This window comes from Mesoplodon bidens (assembly GCF_964165515.1).
Source record: "Mesoplodon bidens genome assembly, chromosome: 9".
Classification (NCBI taxonomy): Eukaryota; Metazoa; Chordata; class Mammalia; order Artiodactyla; family Ziphiidae; genus Mesoplodon; species Mesoplodon bidens.
This window is the reverse complement of record NC_138166.1, coordinates 73,545,069-73,568,674: the sequence shown is the minus strand read 5'-3', so window position 1 is coordinate 73,568,674 and position 23,606 is coordinate 73,545,069. Positions and strand designations below refer to the sequence as shown.

At 39.4% G+C, this 23,606-nt stretch overlaps 2 protein-coding genes and 1 pseudogene across 5 annotated transcripts in view; 2 read left to right on the top strand and 1 right to left on the bottom strand.

Moving 5' to 3' along the window:
- Positions 1 to 6,904, bottom strand: part of CAV1 (caveolin 1) — a 33,868-nt gene extending 26,964 nt beyond the window's left edge. Inside the window, exons 1-2 of one of the 2 annotated variants that reach the window (XM_081244135.1) lie at positions 6,798 to 6,904; positions 5,205 to 5,369 (exon numbers count right to left, since the gene is read on the bottom strand). In XM_081244135.1, coding sequence (XP_081100261.1) covers positions 5,205 to 5,369; positions 6,798 to 6,827 — 195 coding nt within the window. In that variant the 5' untranslated portion in view covers positions 6,828 to 6,904. Of the gene's footprint in view, positions 1 to 5,204; positions 5,370 to 6,094; positions 6,171 to 6,797 lie in introns of those variants that run through there. The other variant, XM_081244134.1, reaches the window with a different exon arrangement.
- The window catches only part of TFEC (transcription factor EC), a 663,356-nt gene that overhangs the window by 128,996 nt on the left and 510,754 nt on the right, over positions 1 to 23,606 (top strand). The gene's annotated exons all lie outside the window — the stretch shown is intronic.
- LOC308622507 (mitochondrial carrier homolog 2-like) lies at positions 15,405 to 16,308 on the top strand (annotated as a pseudogene). The gene has a single exon. The product of its transcript is annotated as a mitochondrial carrier homolog 2-like (transcript).

Sequence of the window (23,606 nt, the reverse complement as noted above, 5' to 3'; positions counted from 1 at the left end):
AGAATATTTGGTGTATCTTATCTTAAATTTTAATAAATAATATGAAATTTTATTCAGTTAGAACCAAAGTTGAGCTAATTCTTCAATTTTTTTTTGACCACAATTTGGAGGTGGAGAAAGAAAAAGTACTTTCTTTTAATAAGCATTTAAAATGTATGTCACTGTTGACTGAATTTGAAAGTGTTTCAGATGGTTATGAATGAATAATGTCCCCCATTTTAATATTGTTATTTGCTCAGTGATGTGAGAATAATTTCCCACCACACATGACCAAAGTGCTCTTTTACAAGCTGGGGATTCTGAACTCCATGCATAATCTCATGTGTGGCAGAGTATCAGTCACCATCTTGTGAGGCTATCTCCTAAACAAACAAATAAGCCAAACCAATACCAATTCCAATAGAAGAGACTATTAACATGGTGCTGAGTGCTTTGGGGCAGTCTGACCTTTTAAATCTTATGCTTTGATTATATCAAGCAAACATGAAATTTAAAATCTCTGTTATATTGATATTAATTACTAATTGCTCTAGAATGCTTTGTAGTTGAAAGGGATCATGGTGGCATTAGGCCGTTATTTTGAAACCCAAACTGATTACCATGCGCATCCCTTTTCTTGACTGCTAAAGAAAATTTTGTATCTGTGTATATTTAAGAATCATTATATTCAAATTTTAGAAAAGAAGGTTACAAATGCATATTTTTATTTTCAATAAAGATCTCCTCTCAGATGTACTGATTTGTCTCAGAGCTAGGCTCAGAATCATCTCAGCTCATTTCTCCTCTCATGACAATAATCCGTGAAAATCACATAATCTTATCTATTCATGCCTTATGATATATTTCAAAATATCTGTTTTGGACACTAACCATGTGAAAACGTGGATAGAAATTTAAACTTTTTTAACTCTTAAGTTTCTCTTAATGTTAAAAAAAGGAATTGGAGGTTAACCCGGTAACCATTACATTCTCTTCCAATTCTAAAATTCTGTCATTTTGTGCCTATATGGTTTTATTCCCAGTGCCACTGCATACTGTTCTTCTCATTTCAAGTCCAGACCATGATGCAATTACATCATAACTGTTTGCTCCTCATCCAGACTGGCTACCTTTTATTACATCCTGTACCTTAACCAGTCATCTTCCAAAGAGCCCACCTTCATCATGTCATTCCAAGCTTGAAATCTTCTTGGCTTCCCACTGCTGACATGATAAAGTTCAAACTTATCAGGAGTACTGGATTCAGGATTCTATCATCTGGCCACGATCAGTCGTTTCATCTCTATGACCTACCACTATGCCACATGAACTCTAATTTCAGTCAAAATGGGCTGCTAAACCTTCCAGACTTATGACCTGTGTGTGACATTCCCATCTCCATGTCTTGTCATTTAGAATGTCCTTCTGTACTTTTCTCAGCTATTTGCATTCCATCTGTCGATTATGACCCAACTCACATTGCACCTCCTTCATGCCCTTCTCCATTGAACTATCTATAATGCATCCTTCTCTCACCCTAATGCCCTATCCAAGTAGGGTCTCCCTAACACTTAATATCAGTACCATTCACTTTCAAAAAAACTTTATTGAGGAATAATTACAAATATAATATTTAAAGTGTACAACATGATGACTTGATATACATCCATATTGTAAATGATTACCAAGATCAAGATAATTAATGATTCACTTTTAAATAAACTTTTTATTATGCAATATTCAATACTACTTACTTTTGATTTATTATAGTATATATTTGGTATATTTCCAAAATTATAATGAGAAACCTTACAATAGAGACTGCATAAAAAAGCATGCCAGTTGAAAAAGAAAGTGAAAAATCAAACCCATATGTGAGAGAGAATAAGTAACATGGATTAATGAAACTTAAAAATCTAGTTATATGTTTCTTGGCAAATAAAAAAAGGACCAATTAGATAGCATTTGGAAGTGACTTACTGTTGTGATATTGTGTGTGTGTGTGTGTGTATGTATGTGTGTGTGTATTTTTAATCTGTATGCATCTTGTCTTCACTAACTCTAATCTTTGTGATTTCTAGGACTTATTTTAGGAATTACACTTTGTAGTATGTAGCACAGTGTCTAGTCTAGTGTATGATGAGTTTAACAAATTGATTGATGGCTAATGTGATATCAGAATCATAAATTTGAAGCCATTTTCTTTATTAGAAAATCAAAATAGTACATAATAAACATATGAATGAAATGTGAGCATAAGAAAACATAGAAATCTCAGAGGGAGAATGGACAGTCTGAAGGTATGACCATTTTAATTAGAAGAAATTTTAAAAAGCGTTCATAACTTACTCTTTTTTTCAATAAATGTCTATACAGACATCTCATAATATGGTGTAGCAAACCTTTAGTGAAATAAGAAACCAACTTTATTGGAACTAAATTGTTCAGTCTAATTTATGTCACTATCACTAGTGGAATAGGTGATAATACTCTACCTTCTTGAAGTATAAATTCACAGCACATCCATCTTCTGAGTTTTCTTCCCTACCCTAAATAGCTGTTTTATGGGACTAAAAGGATACTGTGCAGATACACTATGCTGCTCCTCACACTGTACATCAGTGTTTCATTTCTTCTCCATTTATAAGTTTCTGAACTTGGTATGGGGACATTTTTAATATATAGAGAATGAGCACTCTAGTCCAATGCTGTCCAATAGTAATTTCCATGAAGGTGGAAGTGTTCTAAATCTGTGCTGTCCAATATGGTAGCTACTAGCCTTAAGTGTTGAGAACTCAAAATGTAGCTAGTGTGACCGAAGACTGTATTTTAAATTGTATTTAATGTTAATTACTTGGAACTTAAATTGAAATAGCCAAAAGTGGCTAGTGACTATAGAATCGGACAGAATTGGCAGCTTTTACAGAGCTGCTTGCTTTTAGAACAGACCTTTTCTTACCTGATTTGGTAACTCTAACAGTAGATTCAGTTGGCCACCGTTTCTTTATTATCATGTGAAGTTTTAAGCTACCATGCATTAAGAGTGAAGCTTTGGGTGTCTTTATTATTTTAAGAAGTCTATGTAATCAAAAGTAAAATTTAGAGAAATTTATTATTTATTTACTGTCTTGGTAACATGGAGAGGATCATCACTGTTTCTATCATTAGATTTGTGCTTGGATTCAAAGAAAAAAAATTATAAAATAGGAGTCTCCACTGGGTGTAGGCCCCCTTTCCTGGCCCTACTGGCAGATATACTCTTTGCATCTCTCTTTGCAGGGCATTCTCTGACGGTCTCTTTAAGCAAGACATCTGAGTAAGCGGGCCTACCAAATTCTTCTCGAGGTAGATTTTTTCTGTCTGATTGTCTTGTTTTGCTCACAGTTCTTTGAGCAAGTGGGTGGGGTTTGCTTTCTCTAGGCCAGCAGAAGCTTTTTCTAACTCTTCCTTTTAATTTCTTTAATATGAGGATCTCCACACTTGCTCTTTGAAATGCTATTTTGTGAACTATTTCCACTAAGTCTTTTATGCCTTTTTTCCATTTGTGTTGAATTCTCTTTTCCCAGTGGGGCCTTTCTTTCTCAACTTAGTCATGCTATGTGTGGAGACCCACATCTACACTGCTGGCTTCTCTGACTCATCCTGGGAGGTTCACTTGCTTCAGGAATCCCACTCAACACTGCAGTGGAACAACAGGGAGGCTCTAATGAAGCTAGGCCCTTCTGAAATCTGCATCTTTTCCTGGCACTTTTCCTTCTTGTCCAAAGCTACATGAGAAGGGAAACAAGCAAAAATGCCCTTTCCTCCTTTAAGGCAATGTTTTTAGTAAATAGTTTTTAGCAATTCTAATTTCCAGTTTATAAGCTATTATTGTTATTGCTGCTGCTTTTAAATATTCCATAATCTGGCTAGTAGAAAAGCCTGCTAAGGCTCCAATTTTCCTTTTTCCTCCACCAGCAAGCCAAGAGAGTCAATTTTGACAGTTACATTTTCCTTCTAGTTGCAGATTAAATTGTTCCCCTTTTTGAAATATATTATTTATAAATGTGAACAGTCTCTGAACTATGGCCCCTCCCATCCTGGATAGGAGGCTGGGTGGGTGGAAACTGCTCATCCACCCCATTGGCTGCTCTGCGGGTCTTCACACTTTAATCTTCCAGGCCAGGAATTTCCTTGGTCATCCCCCTTCCTGAAAGAAAACCCTCTGCCAAGGATGGCTCAGGTCTATGATTTCCCAATCAAGATGGGTTTAAGCAACAAATTCCTCTGATGAGATTTGTTCAGAGGGTCAAAGTTGAGTAACATAATCATAATCAAAAAGTGACCACCCAGTCAGATCTAAGTTTAGCCAATACCCATTCAGTTAACCTATTTTTAATCTTACCAAGCACATCCTTAAAGTATGAAAAGGAACTCCAACCTGAACATCCCATTAGCTCAGGGAAGGCTTACCCAAGCAGTCACTAAAGAAGCAACTTTCCACACCTAACTAGAGGTCTATAGGAGAAATCAAAAGGCACATATTATTTTGGTTGTGTAAATATGCATAGCTGTGTACAACAAGCGCCATGTTTCTCCAGTTAAATACCCTTCATATAAATATTAAATATTTGATTCTATTCTGTATATATATGTGTGTGTGTATATATACATATATATACACACACACATATATATATTTCATCTTTAGTCAGAAGCATTTCTACCTACTTTGTTATTTTTAAGAAAATCACTTCAGGTTATCTTAATTTTAGCTGAGGGAACCTGCTCACTTAGTATTCCGGTTGTCACCTTTGGCACAAGACCTTACCAAACGATCTCACTGCTTAATTCTATATACAGTGGTGCGCCACCCTTCACTCAGACTTTCAACCTGAAAACGGAAAAAGGGTGACCTGCAGCGCAAACATCTCACCCTCTCAAGGAGTGCGGGGCTGTTTCTTGCTGAGATCCAGAGGTTCATTTGCCAGGAGAAGGGTGCAGTTAAATGAACTCCTACAAAACTCAAGTTAGCTAAGTTCCAGATGAACTAACCGGCAGGAGTGGGGAGGGAGATGTGACATTTCTGACGACCGCGGGAGTTCCCTTACATCAAGCCCAGAAAATGGTGAGTGTGTGGCAAAGACAGGGAAAGATACACAGGCTGCTGGCCAGAGGAGAGCTGTCCCGGCCCTCTCAGCGTCTTCTCGGGGCACATCCCTTCCTTGCTGGCCACCTCACCTTACCTTGACCACGTCGTCGTTGAGATGCTTGGGGTCGCGGTTGACCAGGTCGATCTCCTTGGTGTGCGCGTCGTACACTTGCTTCTCGTTCATCTCTTCTGCCATGGCCTTGTTGTTGGGCTTGTAGATGTTGCCCTGTTCCCGGATGGGAACAGTGTAGAGATGTCCCTGCGGAGGGCGGACGGCCAGGAGGGGGAGGGTGGCACCGGCGGTGGGAAGAAAATTTCAAAAAGAAAAACCGGCGATCAGAAAAGTCAGCTTAGTAGCGCGGCAAACCTCGAGGCTCAAAATCGAACTAACCGCTTCGGAAGCGGTGGCTCCGCGCACAGTAAACTCCTTGGAGCCGCAAGCTTTTTAAGAGGATCGAGGAGAGGACACCACACCCCTCGGTACCAGGCAGGGAGCTCCTGCCTCCCCCGCCCGCCACCGCCAGGGGTCAGGGCAGACCCCGCCGTAAGATCCGCCCCGGCCTCAGCCCTGCGCAAGCCCTGCCCGCGGCACCCCGCGGAGACCCCCGCAGGGGAGAGGACCAGACTTCCGACTTTTCTCCAGCCCCTCTCTCCGCCACGCCACCCTCTACCCGAGCTCTTCACCTGTTCCCGTCCCTGGCCTCCATTTCCCTTCCCTCCATAATCCCTTCTAGCTTCATCCTTAAGACCCAGCTGGAACACCCCCGACCCATGGAGTGTCCCCGTTTTCGTTCCTTCCTAGCCGAGTATCTTTCGCACCTGTCCGCGTCCCCCGCCCTCCCTTTGGAGTCTCTGTTCCTGCGCAGCTCCCACCACTCCCCTGGTGCTCACAATCCCGCATCCCCCATCTTTGGATCGAGCCAAGTGTTAGACCCTCCTAAACTCTCTAGAACGGTATCTAATCTGCACAACACCCCGACCCACCCTCAGGTCACTCCCAGGCTGCCGGCCGGTCGCTGAACGGCGGCTGAGTTTGGGAAAACGAGGTCTCCACACCCAGGTGGAGACCGAGCGCCGGGAGGTGGTTGGAAGGGCCGGGGGTGGGGAGTGGTAGTTAGGGGGAGGGGAGGGCCGCTCCTCTCCAAACACCCCTGCCAGGCGCCGAGATGCAGGAAGAGTTCTTGAGGTGGCCCAAGAGCTTTGGAAAGTGCAAACAAGACGCGCGCTGTCGCCCCCGCCAGCCGGTTCAGGCGCCTGGCGGGGAGTCGGGGGGACTGTCCCCAAGACTGCGAGTGAATGAGCTCCCACCCTCTGCTCTGGCTCTCTGCCTCCCAGCAGACTGGGGCCGGACCGTGGGGGTCCCGCAATAAGGCAGTGCCCCTGAGCCATTCAGAAACGCACCCTCGGTCTGGCAGACCCAACTTGAGGACCCCGACGACCCCCTTTTCCGCGATCCTCTAGCTTAGGGGCTCCCTTGGCCCCCTTCCTAACAGGAAAACATAAAACATTCCTGCCTCCTCTTCACCTCCCCGCCCAGACCCATTCCTCAGCAATGCCAGGGAGAGGAGTGCTCCGACGTCGAGAGAGGGCTGAGGCAAGCAAAGCAGTCGGAATATTTGGAGTGGGAGATAGCAGAAGAAGCACTTCTTGCGCGCCGCGATCCCGGAGCACACCCACCCGAGCCTACCTCTGAGTCTACGTATTTGCCCCCCGACATTCTGGCCCGTGGCTGGATGAAGGCTCTGAGATTTCCCTGGGCTGTGATTTAAGGGAACTGAGGAAGGAAGATCTTGTATTGTATGGGGGGGTGAGGCTCTGGCGGGGGGTGGGGGGGTGGGCGGTGGCTGGGAGGGAGCCTCCTGGCTCTCCGCCAAGGGTTTGTTCTGCTCGCGGTTGGCCGGGATGTGTGCTGCGCCGGGTCTAGGCACATCCCCAAGGTTTTGGCAGCAGAGGGCGGGGAGCGCTCGCAGGGAATAAAGAGCAGTGAGAAAGCATTTTCACCGGCTGGGCTGCTTGGGCAGATATTTTAAACCTGGGGCAACATTTTTCCAACTCTAAGCCACTGAGAGGCGTCCTGGCGGGGGAGCTAATGTTTTCGCAGTGCATCATCCTAGCAGGGGTGGGGAGTGGAGGAAGTCGAGTGCCTGCAGAGATGCCCAGTATGGGCAACCGAACTTCAGAAAGAATTCTGCCCTGTTCTAAGCCTTTTCTCCTCATCGCCCACGTTCCTTCGCTGCTTAAGACACAACTATCTCCCTGTTTCACAGAGGAAGGGGTGAAAAATGACCCGGAACCTTTAGGTGCATTTCACATCTAAACACAAAGAAGGAATCTGTGTGGGTGCGTGTGTGATGTGCTTTTGGTGACACTGGTTTACATCTAGTCTCTGTGGATGGAAACTTGGAGAAACAGGCATGCAGAATTTAACGTTTACCAACCGCTTCTGAAATGTCTCTCAAATGCTTTGAAATAAGAAATAAAAATGTTTAACTCTTCTATTAATTTATTACTGTTTTCCCCCGGAACAAAGGAAACAGGTGATGCCATATTTACAAAATACATAAAATATTTACAATTGTACAAATATTTAATTGGAGTTTCAAGTTTACCAGAGAAGATTCTTTTTTTTTTTTAAGTGCTTGGCTGTGAGTTAGAGGAGGCTTAGTTTTTCTAGTAATTGGTTAGAATTTTAAAAAGAGTTGTTAGCAATGAAAATATTTTATCTGTTCCTAAATCGGGGTTTTCTTTACCTTATTATAAAGTGGCACAAGATGAATTGAGCAATAATCAGTCATTTTACTTTGGGGAAATAATAAGGAAATTCACTATCCAAAAATGGAAAGGACATTTTGCATTACATTCCACATGCGATCGAAAGTCAAATTATGATTTGAAATGAAAAAGCTGGGACTTTACCTGAAAGGGCACAGGATACATTAAAAATACTGGCAGTCTAGAAGAGGGAAAATGGGGATGGACACAAAAGGAGGAGGAGAAAGGGAAATAGAGGATGGAACTCCTAGAGTTGATTATCAAGGTGGAGAGAAGACATAAACATAAAAGAGAATGACAAAGCACAGGTTTTTGTTGTTGTTGATAGCAGAAAGGCCATACAGTTTTTGGAGAAAAGATCAATTTCAACTAGATGGCAGAGAAAATGTCACAAATGTTGGCATGACTTTAATTGTGCTGACTAGTCATCATTAGAATATTAAAGATCTTCCCAAAGTTGGGTCTTCTTAATTTTACTTCTGCCAAATTGCATTTCTAAATGCTTTGAACAGATTACATGTTAACAAACATGATATTCTAGAAAAAGGAGGTGTCAGGGTCAGTGTGTTGTGTAGTGCCTAGTCTACCTCTAATGATTGCGAAAAGATTGCTATTCCTCTAACTCCTCCTTCATAAAAATGTTGGCTGCAAAGCAGTTGAGTTTTGTTCTATGGAAAAATGTGGAAGCTGTTTCCCATCTTTTGTTATTCAGTCTTCAGCTGCAATGAGTAATCTTGACTGTGAAAAAAGTCAACAGGAACAGGGAGAGAGCATGTCCTGCATTCCAGCAAGGAATGGACTTTGTGGGGAGGCCCGTGAGTGAATGCTTAACTAGCACTCAAAGGAGGGAAAGCAGCCTCCCTGGGGAAGTCCACCCCAAAGTCAGCACAGCACATGGAATCATAATGATCAGTGAAGCATTGTCAATGCCAAAATGAATTCCTAATGAAAAGAAAAACCACAAACTCTTCATTAACCTGCCCCAACAAGAAGCTGACACCAAAGAGAAACAGATCATATTCTGGTTATAATAGCTGATTGGGATAATTGGCTCCATCCAACTTTACAAGATACAAAGAAAAGATGAAGTAGAACACTGTTAGCAGAGATTTGAAATGAATACATGATGTAAAAAGATATATATTTTTTCTTTGATACCCACAGAGATAACTTTAGGCTTATAGGCAAGTTAATAACTTCTCCAAATCATTTACTAAAAAAAAAAAAAAAAATGGGTAAATGGCAACTCATTTGCCCTCTACTTTTTTTTTTTTTTTTTAGGAAGCAGCCTTAAAGGTCAGCTCATGCATTATATGTTACTATATAGAGAGCTGAAAGGACACAGATCATCAAACCAGCCATCTTCGAAATAAGGAAACTGAAGTTTAAATACATGAAAATGATGTGTTCTTAAGGAGTTTTGTGGGGCAATGAAACATTTTAAAATTCATAAATAACTATAGCACCTGTTAACAACTTACTAGGCGTGGGATTCTTAAGTAGTGTAATGAGGACGGCTGTGGCAATACTGTGAAGTTTGTTGCCTTTTGTGTTCTCTTATCTCTTTCTCTAGGCCCCCTAACCCCTGAGCACAGCTTCCTCTTCCCATCCCTTCCACTCTAGGTCCTCTTCATACTCTCAGCTGGCTTCATTTCATTCCCACTCCACGATTAGGAGTCTAAGGTTTTACCATATATGAAGGTTTAAAAAAGCAGTCATCTTTCCAAGCTTTCTCAACACTCAGAAGCTTGATACTGCCCAAATGTGCCTTTGTTGATGAGTTCAAAAAAGTGTGTGTAGCTTGGATTATAATAAGAATTATCACTAGGTGTGATATAAAAACAATTTTATAAATAGTATGGCAGAGCCACCAAGCAGTCATTCTAGTCTTGAGTCACAGCTCTGGAGCTGTGCCTTAGTGTCCTGCTGGCTAGCTGCTGGCTTATTGGGAGTTGGGGGCCCTTGGGAGAAGGACAAGAGGGGAGGGAGTACATTTTAGAGCAGTGACTATTTATACGCAAGTACATAAATGGCAATATTTTTACAATCTGTGTTTCAGCTGAGTATTTACCCTGTTTTCACCATCACCACCTCTCATACCTTCCCCTATTCACCCCCATACCCCAGATCCCATTCAGGCCTTCTTCCCATACCTGCCATACCTTCTTGCATACCTTCCATTTTATACATGGAAAGAAATGACTTTCTAGAAGAAGACTTTGCCTCATCACCCAGTCCCTTCCTATCCCTGTTCTGGTTTGAAGGCCTCACTGGAATCTTCCTCAGTTTGAGGAATTCATTGGTCTTTCCATTTTGACTCTCTTAAATGATTTTTTTTCTATTTATTTTCTTTAAAAAAAAAAAAGGACAACTATTTCTACATCTTAAAAATCTGATCAAGATGGCTGAAAAAGTATTCTTTTTATACTGTTTCTTTAAATTAGCTTTACTTTCTTTATTTGTAAAATGAAAAATATAATTGACGTCTACCCAAGAGGGGTGCTGTGAACATTCAATGAGGTGATGCATTTAAACCACTGAGAATACTGCCTAAATCAAAACAGATGCTAGGGTTAAGGAGATAAATTTCAGTCCACAGATTCAGGATTGGAATAAATGTATTTTCTTTTATAGTATTTTTATTGTAAAATAGTTCAGCCATCTAAGATATACCGAATAGTGTAATGAACACTAACCATAAGCCTGATCAAATAATTTTGTTTTGCCTGGTTCACTTCAGATTTTTAAAGTGGAAAACATAGATATTATTCTGGTCTCCTGTGAGGTATAACTTTCTCTTTTATTAATAACTGGACTTAATTTCTTTTACAAACCCCATTCCTTCAGGTGGCAGAAACTTCACCTCAGTCAAGTCCTAGTTTCTTCCATTTTGTTAAGGTTGTATTGCATCTAAGTTCCAGGGGCTTATTGCCAAGGAGTCTCAGGGTGGGTCTGTGGAGGAGAGTCTCTTCCTTAGTTGTACATCTTGGATCTGCTGATAGGTACATATCCTGTCTGTCATTTGTCCGTTCAGGATGCTGCTATAATGTCCTCATGCTGATTCAATATGACCCTTAGGGCTAGAGACACCTTTTGCTACTTCTGTCCTTTTCTTGGGGCTCTGTGCAAGTCTGATGAATCTGGGTGGGCAGGCCTGATGCAGCATCACGGAGCCTCCTATGGTAAATGTGGTGTAGAGAACAGAATTAATGCCCTACCACCGTGCAGAGGAACTCTAGAGGGTTGCTATCTCTACAGGCCCTACTCAGAAGCAAGAGGCACAAGTACCTCTGCTCTCAGATCCTCTTTTATCTGGGTTCATGCTAGGGATGCACGTGTGTCAAAAATTACTTTGCTTATTTTCCTAATTTCGTCTCCCTTGAACAGGAAGCCTTGCTCATATATCACTCAATTTCTTTAATGCCCTGAATTCCCCCAGGACCAAGGCTTTTGGAATCAAGAGAAGCTTTATCTCTGCTTTTTCGTTGTAATAATCCTTCCCTAGGTATGGTGGGAGGTGAGGTAGGGGAAGGCTCCATGGGCATCCAGAAAAGAACATCAGTAAACATTTCAAAAGTGTCATCATTCACTAGTTTTCCTCTTTCCCTTGGAGGGGGAATTAGATGAAGCTAGTCAAAAGGTACAAACTTCCAGTTATAAGAGTAATAGAGATGTAATGTGTGAATGCTACACATAATTAACGCTGCTGTATGTTATATATGAAAATTGTTAAAAGAGTAAATCTTGAGTTCTCATCACAAGGAAAAACCTTTTTTTCCTATTTCTTTAATTTTATATTTATAGTAAATGATGAATGTTCACTGAATTTATTGGGATAATCATTTCATGATGTATGTATCATCATGCTATATACCTTAAACTTATGTAGTGCTGTATATCAATTATATCTCAATAAACTGGAAGAAAACATAATCCTGGTAAGATTTTGCTGGTGACATATAAGATCTATCTGGTCTTTCTGAATTATAACAAACCCTCAAATTCAAATTCCAAATATATAACTTTAGAACTTCTGCCAACATTTATATTTCATTGATAGCCTTATATTAAGGCTTCTATCCTTCTAATTAGCTCAAAATATTGATGGTGGAATAATATCTTTAGCCTTTAGCTTTTACTGTATCAGTTTACTATATAATTTTCCTGTCAAATCTTTGTTATTCAAGACCAAATCAATCTGACTGGTTATTCAGTATTATTGAAATAAGTTTAATTCTTGGGAAAAGTTTTGAGTAGGAAATCTTGTGTAGAAAAGTACAATTCTTGTCTGTGTCCTAACTAAAATTGGTAAAAATATAGTTGTAAGTGCTAAATCAGTACAGATGACTATGTCTGAATTCACAACAGCTAATTAAAAGCAAAAGATGCAGTGAACTGGTTCTTTCTTTGTCATCATATATCTAACACATATTTTAAAATTGAATTTTAGGGTGTATCAATTATTGCTACAATAATTCAGCACAAATAAAGTACTACAAAGCTCAGTGGTTCTAAAGAACAACCATTTATTTTCACAGATTTATGGGTTGGCTTAGCTGGTCTAGGCTGGGGTGGCTGGGGCAGCTCTGCTTCCCACGGCAGGCCTGTGCTGGCTCTGCTCCATGTGTCTCTCACCCTCCTTGGACCAGCAAGCTAGTTAGGGCAGGTTCTTCTCATGCTCCAAGGAGTAGCAGAGGCACAAGAGACAAGATAAAATATGCAAGACTTCTAGAAGCCTACACTTGGAAATGACATACTGACACATCTGTCCTGTTCTCTTGGCCAAGGCAAGTCATATGACTCAGCCCAAAGTCAAGGGACTGACAAGTAAATCCCACCAAGATGAGGCCAAGGTGAGGGTGTGAATGCAGCAAGATGTGAGAAGCTCAAATCTACGTCACCTGTGTGTGGTCGTTAGCGACTGGCTTTCAATTTTTCACGTTTTAATCTAATTTCTGCGATATACCCTTTGCTATCTTTTATTTCATTCTCAGAAAGCTTTACATATGTTTTAAAAATCTTTCTATTAAACAGTTGGTAACAACAATAACTAAATATTTTAATCTTACATTAAATGCAAATTTTCTATATGAGGATTCTCAAATACGATGCTTGACAGAGGGCCTCAGATCAAGGGGCCCAGCAGGTTACAAAATACATTCTCTTGGCTTTAAGCAGAATATGATTTTCAAAGCAGCTGACAGTCTACCTTACTTTCAAAAATTAGGCCATCTTATTGTCATCGTCATTATTATTGTTCCAGATTTAGAACTCAATATGATGAAACTTGTGATTTTTCTTTGAAAATGCGTGAAATTTTGTCTCTAGGTATTCAAAATTTACAGACTTCCTTTTTCTTTTATATGTAAATTTTTCCTTGAGTTTTTTCCCCATAAATTACATTAAAAACAAAATCATTATACAATCTGATTTGTCAGCATACAAGTAAATCTAAATATTGAGAAAATGCTAAATGTAAGCAAACATAAATCACATTGAGTTCTTTCTTATTTGTGCTAAAATTCCAGGTTCAGTTCCTCGTTTCATCATGATACCATATAAGAAATCAAACTAACTGCTGTGAAATTGGGGGATCTACCTACCTTGACTATTTTAATAACTGGATAATAGCCCTACCAAAATAATTGTTCCAACATTTATTAGAGAGAGGAAGTCTTAATCCAAACACTGATATAATCAAGGAATAATATGTTCAGAAAGTGTGAAAAGAGAGGTAAAAATATCAATATTTGGCTCATTTTGTTTTTATCTAGGTAGATTTATATAAATAATAAAAGTAATGCTAATTACAGTCCTAACTAATCCAAGATTGAAAATGTTTAATATGAGGCTTAGGCATATAGCAATTTTTCAGAAAAATTGGTGTCAAGTGGTGAGCCAGATTGCTACATTACATCTAGTTGAGAGAATTAGAATTTTAGATATGTGGACAATGACTACATTTCCTCCTATTCAAGTGAAACAAAATTCTGATCACCCTTTATAAATATGGAAACTCCATAAATCTTATTCAAAGTGTGACTAACTCTCAGAAAACCTAATAGGACAACAAAATGTAATATAATATATAATGTAATATAATCTATATCTGAGATAAATGGAATTTTATAGTATACTAGTAGAGTGTTTGAACAGCCTACAAGTAAATCTAAATTTAGAACATCACATATTTTATTTTAACAAATAATTAATTAAAAAATTCTATTTTAATGAAGTGATAAAGAATAAAAATGGTAGTAGTCCCTGAATACTACCGTGAAATTATAAGGAGATATACACTGTAAAACTTTCATATTTTTCTTAAGTTAGTGTAAATATTTGGGAGGAGTCCTTTACAAAAGCCCTTTGTTTTGTAACTAACCCATCTGGCTTTGTCAGAGCTCTATTATTTAACAAAGGAAACTCTCTTTCCTTTTGGCCCTTTCCCTAGTAAATAAACTATTTACCAGGAGTTGCTTTTACCTGGGGGAAATTTATGTCTACAACCACTCCCTTTGAGGCAACAATGCTTAATTATAAAATATTTCACTCTTCAAAAAGTATATATCAGTTCATATTGACCATTTATTAAGTGGTCTGGTCTTTATAGAGAACTTTACTTTCGTATAATTATATATTGAGTATATTGAAGGTTTTTTTTTTTTTTTTAACCAATTCCAGGGAAAATTTTGGTCTGTAACATCAGCTTTTGTACATACTGGAGGATGGGTTTAATTCGGCACTGCTGGCTTTGCTGTCAATCAGTTCAACTTACTTCAGAGGGAATGTAAATGTGTTTTAAAGCTAGTATGGGGGATTATAGTTATGGGACAGACTGTAGAATCTTTTTTTTTCTTTTTTCTTTTTTGATTGTGTTGGGTCTTCGTTACCGTGCACGGGCTTCTCATTGCGGTGGCGTCTCTTGCTGAGGAGCACGGGCTCTAGGCCCGGGGGGTTCAGTAGTTGTGGCTCTGGGGCATGTAGGATCTTCCCGGACGAGGGCTCGAACCGGCATCCCCTGAATTGGCAGGCAGATTCTTAACCACTTCGCCACCAGGTAGGCCCTAGAATCTTTTCAGAGGGTCAAATAATCTCTCTTTCAGTTTCTTCTTTTCTCTGTCTTTAGCTACTTCATCTTCACCTCTCTCCATGTCTTACTCAAGCTAATTACTAGGGCCTTGCTACCCAAAGGCCCCTGCAGTATCACCAGCAGCATCAGCTGGGAGCTTGTTATAAACCAGAATCTCAGGTCCAATCCCAGATTTATTGAATCAGAATCTGCATTTTAACAAGATCGCCAGGTTATTCGTATGCATATTAAACTTTGAAAAGCAGCGTTCTAGGGGAAACTTGAAAATGCTTATCCTCTGAAGATGTTAGGGAGGTGTTAGGCAGAAGCTGGGCAGGGAGTGAGTGTGTGCGCACGAAGGTGGGCCAGTGAACCCCGTGGCCCTGGCACATGATCCCGGACCGGCTATGTTGCTTGGTGGCTCAATCTGTATGTCCCTCAGTGGGTGCCATCATGGCAGACGTGGCCAGTCAGGTGCTCCTGGGCTCTTGTCTCACCATCCTGTCCCAGCCACTCTTGTATGTGAAGGTGGGATATGAGCCTCTTCCTCCAACAGTTGGACAATATATTTTGGGGTGGCAAGTATGTCAGCTTCCTGGTCTTTTTTGTTAGGCTCAGCACATTGCAAACATCCATGGGAAGCGTGGGTTGTTCACAGGCTTAACTCCAAGACTGTGTTCAGGGGTCCTAGGAACTGTGGTCCATGGTAAAGTTTTACAACATTACCAGTAGTGTGACAAGGTTGAGGAGTCATGATTTGGAAATGTGCAGAAAGAAGTTTCATCTCTGACCGAGTTATCAAGGAGACAACTGGAGAGATGATGGCTTCTTCTGCTGCTGCTCTCATCACTCAACCCTTTCACGTGAGCACCCTGAGGTCTGTGGTACAATTCATTGGCAGAGAATCCAAGTACCATGGGCTTCATGACTCCATAGTAACTATCTATCAGGAAGAGGGCATACTAGGATTTTTGTGGGTGTTATTCCTCGCCTCCTAGGTGACATCATTTCTTTGTGGCTCTGTAACTCAGTGGCCTACCTCATCAATGTCCTTGCACCAAACGGTGGGGTTTCCCCCATGAATGAAATGAGTTATTCCCTAGCTGTCACAGGATTTTTTGCCAGTATGTTGACCTATCCCTTTGTGCTTGTCTCTGATCTTATGGCTGTCAACAGCTGTGGGCTTGCTGATGGATGCCCTCCTTACTCCCCAATATATACTTCTTGGATAGATGGCTGGTGCCTGCTACAAAAAGAGGGAAGTATGAGCCGAGGAAATAGTTTGTTTTTCCAGAAGGTTCCCTTTAGGAAGACTTATTATTGTGACCTGAGAATGTCAATTTGAAGATGTGGGACAGGGACAGTGACATTTCTGTAGTCCCATATACACAGAATTATGGGAGAGAGTGTTGGTTTCTATACAGTGTGGAGTGCTTTTTATTAAATAATCATTCAGTCTTGGGAAAATGAAAAAAAGGCAGAAGTTATGTCAGCAAATAAACTAAAAAACAAAGCAAAACAAAAAATCCTCATATATAAGAACCACAAATGGAGAAAAACCTCCACAAATACATGCATAACAGAGCTTGTACATCATCATAGGAAGAGCAGTAGTAAGGCAGCCTGGTTGACTTACAGGGAATCCCAACTCCGAAAAAGAAGTAACATACTATTAAAGAAATATTTGAAGGAAATTGAAGGAAGCACCATTTAAGGGGAAACCCTACAGGCTAAGTTGGCCAAGTTGTTTGCAGGGAACTGGCAGTTCTTTCCATTTCTGTAAACTGAAATCTTCTTGGAATGTGAAATCAAGAATTACAAACTGGACAGCAGCCAGGATGGGTTTTTGTTGTTGTTGGGTTTTTTTTTTTTTTGCTTTGTTTGTTTGTTTGTTTGCTATGAAAGGAGTTGAGCCGCATTAAATTCTCCCATTAGCCACACCCAAAACGTGTTGGCTGTGGCAAGAGCTGAGGCAGCACTGGCCTTAGGGAGGGCTTCAAAGTAGCCCAAACCCACCCTGCACTAGAAGCGTGTCATGCTGGGCCAACTTCATTGAAGATTTTAAGACTGGGAGGATTTTCCTTTCCAATTCTGAATATTTCTTCAACTCTAAGAATCATGAAATCAAGGAAATCTTTACATGAATCCCTAGTTCATCATGCAGCATAGAGACTGCCTGCATCTGATCTGTCTCATCATTCCAAAAGTTCTAACATGAAAAATAGTTTATGATCTTTTTTGCCATTTCCTCTTGTTCAATATATTTAGGATCACAATTCTTTTTGCATGTGCCTACTCTAATAAAATTATCACTTAAGATGACCCCACTTAGTCTTTCTCTCTCTCAGAAAAAAAATAGTTTTAATAAAATCGTTCTTTGTACAATATTTTTCATCTTTTATGTGGCCCTTTACTCACCTTTAGAATAAATAATAACAACTCTGGCTCTTTTTCAGGGGTCTATTTTCAAATTTATAATCATCATAAGATCTTCCTCTTGTCTAAATAAAATGTACATAAATAATTCAGTTGATTACTCACTTGTTTTTTCTATATGATAAAAAAGTTTTTTTGATGTTTTATTTCCAATGCTTTGATCATGGCCCTCCCCCACCCCTTCCGCCCTCTTCATGGCCCCTGCACACGGAGGCTACCATGAAATTGATAGAATATGCTAGATACTCTGTGATTTCATTTAGTTTATATTACCTAACCCTAAATAATGTGTGCTATTTCTGTGACTGCCTCAACACAGTCATATCTAAACTGGGAAGGAAGGCTTGCTTGTATCTTATGCTTTCTATATATTCCAGTGTCATGACTTCTCATTTTCCATATGGCTCCCTATTTTGATATTGACTAGTTTACCACAAGTGCTTTGTGAGAAAATATGTATGTAAAAAATGTTTGTTTTTGCAGACATGTTCATTTGGTGATTTCTTTATTTTGGTGCAAAGTTTGCTAAGTTTCAATCAGAAAGAATATTAAACTTTGTTAGATCATTTAAGACAGAGTTCTAAAGAAATCAAGATCATATTGTGTGATCCACTGAGTTTTTCTTTGTCTCACAGCAAAACATTGTAAGCCTTCACCCTTCAAAACCATATAAAATATTCAGTTCACTGGACTGGATGAGAACAGAGAGGAGGAGAAAGAGGGAAGGAAGAGCAGAAGAGTGGGTGGATCTCTGCTAGCCATTGCCAATAGTGGGAAATATAAACACCATGCCCTATGATAGGTGTTCAGCATAACCGTTATTGCAAAGCACAGACAGCATTACTATATTAAAGGTAAATGAAAAATTAGGGGAAAATGAGTGTGGGGATCACAATACTAGTTAGCACTGTAGAAAAATGTTTGTTAAAATTTTATGTGTGCAAAACGGAATACTATAATGTTGTTCTATAATACCACCTAATATCTTAGTAACTTTTACTGATATACATATATACACATGAATGCTGATAATGTGTGGAGACACATACACTGCTATTGCAATTGTAAATTGTACAAGCCTATTGAAAAGCAGTATGACAATATACAACCAAGCCATTAATATGATTGTATACACCAATCTGGTTTTTCTGTTTTTAAAATTTCTCGTGAGCAAATTATCCTATTGGAGGAAAATAAAATTATATATGGTTTTCCCTAGAATTTTCAAGGTAAAATAACTGACAGTAGGATTGGATAACATACTAAAAGCTGTACAAACTGATAAGAAATTTCCAACCAAATGAAGATATGAAATATGGCCCCTATCTTGAAAGGTATATGCTTAGCCTAACTAGAAATTATTACTGTAATTATTAAGATTTTACATGTCTAGGTGTCTAGTATTGAGAAGAAAGATCATCATTGTGTTTCTGATACATAATAAGAAAGTCTTTGTTAAAGGTAGTACAATTTTATGAAATTTACAAAACATGGGAATAATAACATGTGAAAGATAGTTTTCTTTTTTAAAAAAATTTTTTTAAAGATTTTTTTTGATGTGGACCATTTTTAAAGTCTTTATGTGAATTTGTTACAATATTGCTTCTGTTTTATGTCTTGTTTTTTTGGCCCTGGGGCATGTGAGATCTTAGCTCCCTGACCAGGGATAGAACCCATACCCCCTGCATTGGAAGGCGAAGTCTTAACCACTGGACTGCCAGGGAAGTCCCTGAAAGATATTTTTCTGGCATTAGCTGGAGTGTTAGGGCCTAGGGCACAGATCATACAGGGAAGGAAATGGTGTGCTCAGGAAAGTAGATAATAGGGCTAGGGGAGGGCTCAGGGATTAGAAGGGGGCAGAGTGAGGAAGGTACAGGGAGCCCAGATACCAGGTTGTAGGGAGCTCCCACCACTGAGGACTTTGTACTGACTCCATTTATGGGAGAAAGGAAAGAAAAAAGGTGCTTGTCATAGCAGGAAAGGTGACATGGCTGAACAATGAATGAAAAAGAAGATTTTGGTCGGAAGGCAGAATTAGTCATTAGAACAGCCATATGCACATCCTAGAAATAGCCGATAATCTCTGTAGTGATTAAGAGCCTGAACTCTGGTGTCAGACTCTCTTGGCTCAGATCTTGACTCCCATGTGATCTTGGGAAAATTCTTCAACTTAAGGACATCAGTTTTCTCATCTGAAAAACAATAATAGAACCCACATCATAGAGTTATTGTGCAGATTAAATAAACGCCCAGCAAGTAATAAATGCTTAACAAATGGAAATGTTATTATTTGTACCAGAGATCAGGATTCTCCCACTGTTGTAATGCATGAAGGATTCCAACCGGTGTCCTCCTCAGTAAAAGAAACATGTTATCTTTGCCACCTGCCTCCCTGGGAAATGCTGTGTTTATCCCTGCAACTTTCCAAATGACTCCTTGTTTCACTGTCCCAGTTAGCTGAGCCAGCACTTGGCTGGAACTGTTGTGCCATTCAGTTAGAGAGGCAGGTCCTGCCTCCTGCCCTTCTCTCCCCTTTTGTTACTGGCAGGTGCTCGATGACAAGCTACTCAGAGGCAGGGAGAGAAAAGAATGCTCCAAAGATGACCTGTAGCTCCTATCTCTTCCTGATCCATTTTATGTCTGGGAGAAATATTTGCCCTTGGTTACGTGCTCTTTCCCTCTCTGAATCATGTCTCTTCCTTTCTTTCATCATTCTCCACCCCTACCTCTTCCTATAATGGCAAAACAACTTCTCCAGCTGTGCAGCCAAGCTGAATGACCTGACACGTCCAAGTGCAGGCAGATAGGTGTCTGTCCTATTTTTGGATAATTGTTGAAGTGGTGTCCTCTGATTTCTCTGACTGCTGCATGGTCTTCTTTCTTTGCCACAGATACATGGCAACAGTCAACAGCACAGAGAGGTGAGGTGGAAGAGAGACAGATGGTCACAAGTTGTAGTACAGTTTTCATTTTAACTTTTGCTCTTCTGCCATTGTCTTTAGGGCACAGGGTTCTAGGAGAGCCCTCATGCCCCCTCCCAGGGCCCTTTTCATTTAACAAGACATAAGGAACTTTCCTTTATGGTCTTAGCTGACTTCAACTCCTTCCACCCTGTTCAGTTTCTATTGACCCCTTCACTAGGGGTTTGAACAGAGGTGTCCAAAAGCAAAACTGTGAAGGGTAAAGATTGTGTCATTGGAGCCTCCTGTTCTCCCTTTTCTGTCTTGACTTTAACTTAGGTGGCATGTCTTTTAATGTGTAAGATGCTCTCAGGTGGTACTCCACTCAAGGCCCTCATGCTAGGGCCCCTTACATAGTTTTCAGCATCCCCTTCTCAGATCATCCATTCACAGTGAAGTAATGGATGTCTACTAATAGACTGAAATGTTACCTCACCCAAAGGTATCATTCATTTAAACAAGCATCAAGGTGTAAGGCTCCAGTGGTGGCAGTTCAGATATAGTCCGAAGAAAGAAGCTGAAGAGTGGATGCAAAAATGGTTTTAAAATACAACAGTGTGCCTTCTTTTGCTCACTTGGCTATTTGGGGGTAAAGAGGGAGAAGAAATTGGGAAGATTAGGTATGGAAGCCGAAATTATTTTTATTCCTAAAAAATATAACCTAGATATCTAGTATATCCTTATCTTCTGCTCCCTCCTCCTTCAATTCCTTCTCTTGTCCTCCTTACATACACATATACCATGAAGGAAGGAAATATACCAAATCCTGATTTATGATAAGTTGCATTAGTGGTGCAACATTTTCATTGCAACACTACCTACTTTTTTTTTTATCTGAAAGTAATATGTAATCTTGTAAAAATTCTTTAAGCTCTTGTTATCTTAAGTAAACATTCAAAAATGATGAAATTGCAAGCTAAAGAAACTGAGCCATTATTTATGTGATTTCTCCACTATGCTATTTAATTTGTTCTGGATTCAAATGAGACAGTGTATGGGACTGTGTTTTCTAACATGTAAAACTCGATAAAGACAATGTTTTAGTATAAATTTCAAAATGGGAAATAGGATAGTAAAAGAAATAGCAACATTCTAAAATGCCAGAGAGAATGTTTCCAAACCAGTTTTAAGTACTAGCATTTCCTACCCCTGAAGCCGTGAAAATAAATTTCAGGCAAGAAAATTGAGAGTAAAGATAGGCATTACCCCAAAAGATGAAATATACTTGATATGCTTTACATACATTTTCATTTTCCCAACTTAATGATTCATGAGTGAGAAAATGATGAGAAGGAAAACCTTATTAGGATCAGTACTTTTCAAACCCCTCATGCAAATGAAGAAAATTATGATGTCAAAATGTGATTCCCACTCCAGCTCTGCAATCATCCCAAATTTTCTTCAATTATTTATTCATGTAGTTGTTCATTCAGAAAATACTGATTGACCTCACTAAGTGCTTGGCACCATTTTAGAACCCCAGGAAACAAAGATGAAGTCATATTTTTGGTTCTCAAAGACCTAACCAGCAGTCTAGTGGGATTATTTAACAGGGTTAGTTTTACCATGTGGTAAGTGATAATAGGGGTTTGTACAAGATTTTATATGAAGACATAGAAGCAGCACTTAATGTGGCGGAGTTCTGGAAACAGGAAGGGTTAGACAGGCCATGAGGGGAAGAGTGATGCTGCCATGGACAGGAGAGGGCTGGGCACTTCAGTGAGGGCTGCAGAAGAGAGTTGCTGAAGACAACAGTGGGTTGATAGTGAAGGCCTTGTGAACACTGCTCAAGAGTTTGGATTTTATTCTGAGGGCAATGGCATATAATTGATAGTTTAAGCAGGGGAATGACATGGAGTCTTCATGAGATCACTTCTTTATTGAAGGGGAAGATGGATTGGAAAAGATCATATTGAAGCTGGGAGTGAGACCAGTTAAGAGGCTGTGGCAACTAGGCAGGCAAAAGATGAAGATGGCCGTGATTATGGTGGTATAGCAGTGATTTGGGTAGAAAAATCTATAAATAAAATAAATTGTAATTCATTTAAAATACAGAGTAACATATTATTGGGGGGAAACTGTCACAATAATAAAGACTTAGAATTGTTGTAAATCTAGAAATCCCTGTCATGAAGAATCAAAGCCGCATACACAGTCTCATAATCAATAGAACTGTGAAAAGTGAATGCATTAATTCCTGTGTTTATAGCATGCCAGTCCTTTAATTGATAGAAAATTCATGATTTTAAAAAATGCCTTTAAAAAAATTCCTGGACTGAACAGCAAGATTGCATATACATGCATATACATAGCCAAGTCTTCATTCTACAGAAGTCACAGGAAACAATGAGATGGGACGCTCCTAAGAGATCCTTGAGTCTAATCCTCTCATTAAAGATAAGAAAACTGAGACCTTGAGATTAAACCATTTGCAGGAGGTGACACACCTCAGTAATGGCAGTGCTGAGACAGGAATCCAGATGCCTGACCTGGAGGGCAGGGCTCTTTTCACTAAACTCCAACAGCTTCCCAAGAAAGGCATTTAAATAAATTCATGGGATGTAGACAACTATTGAAAAGAGGGACTTTTAAGTTCTTCACAACTTAAAAGAGCACTTTAAAAAGCTAAATGCATGTTATGTTATTGGAGATTGGTCATTTTTCCAGATTAACTCACAACAAGAAAATCTATGCCAATATCAGCAACTACTCTTTACATATTGACTTTCCAAAAATAATTTTGGACTCTGGTCTGGCTTCATGGTACTGGTATCCAAGAACATGTGATTTATATTGTTTTATTTTCTTATTTAAAAAATTGAAAACAGAAATATGAGTTTATTTAGCATTAGCAAGATACTTTATTTCATGAAGAATATGAAGTATGGTTGGTTTAAGAATATGCTATTCTATCATATTCATCAAGTGATAGAAATGTTTATAGGGAACCTCTTAAATGCTGGGAAAACAAAAAAGTTAAATTACCAATCTTGTAATTTTTCACAAATACATTCCTGAATAAGCAATAACTCATGTATTTTTATATATTATGAGTTTTTTAATAAGGAAAAATTAGTTTTAAAATGTTCTTTATTGATGAGTTTGACATGTAGTAAAAGCAATAAACACATTTTATGAGTTTTTTAAAAGTTTATTATGGATACTGGGAAAGTCCCATCATCACCCACCTCTTCCCCACCCCCAAATAAAAGAACCAACATATTTGCACATGAAACCTGGATTCACTTGGTACAAAATT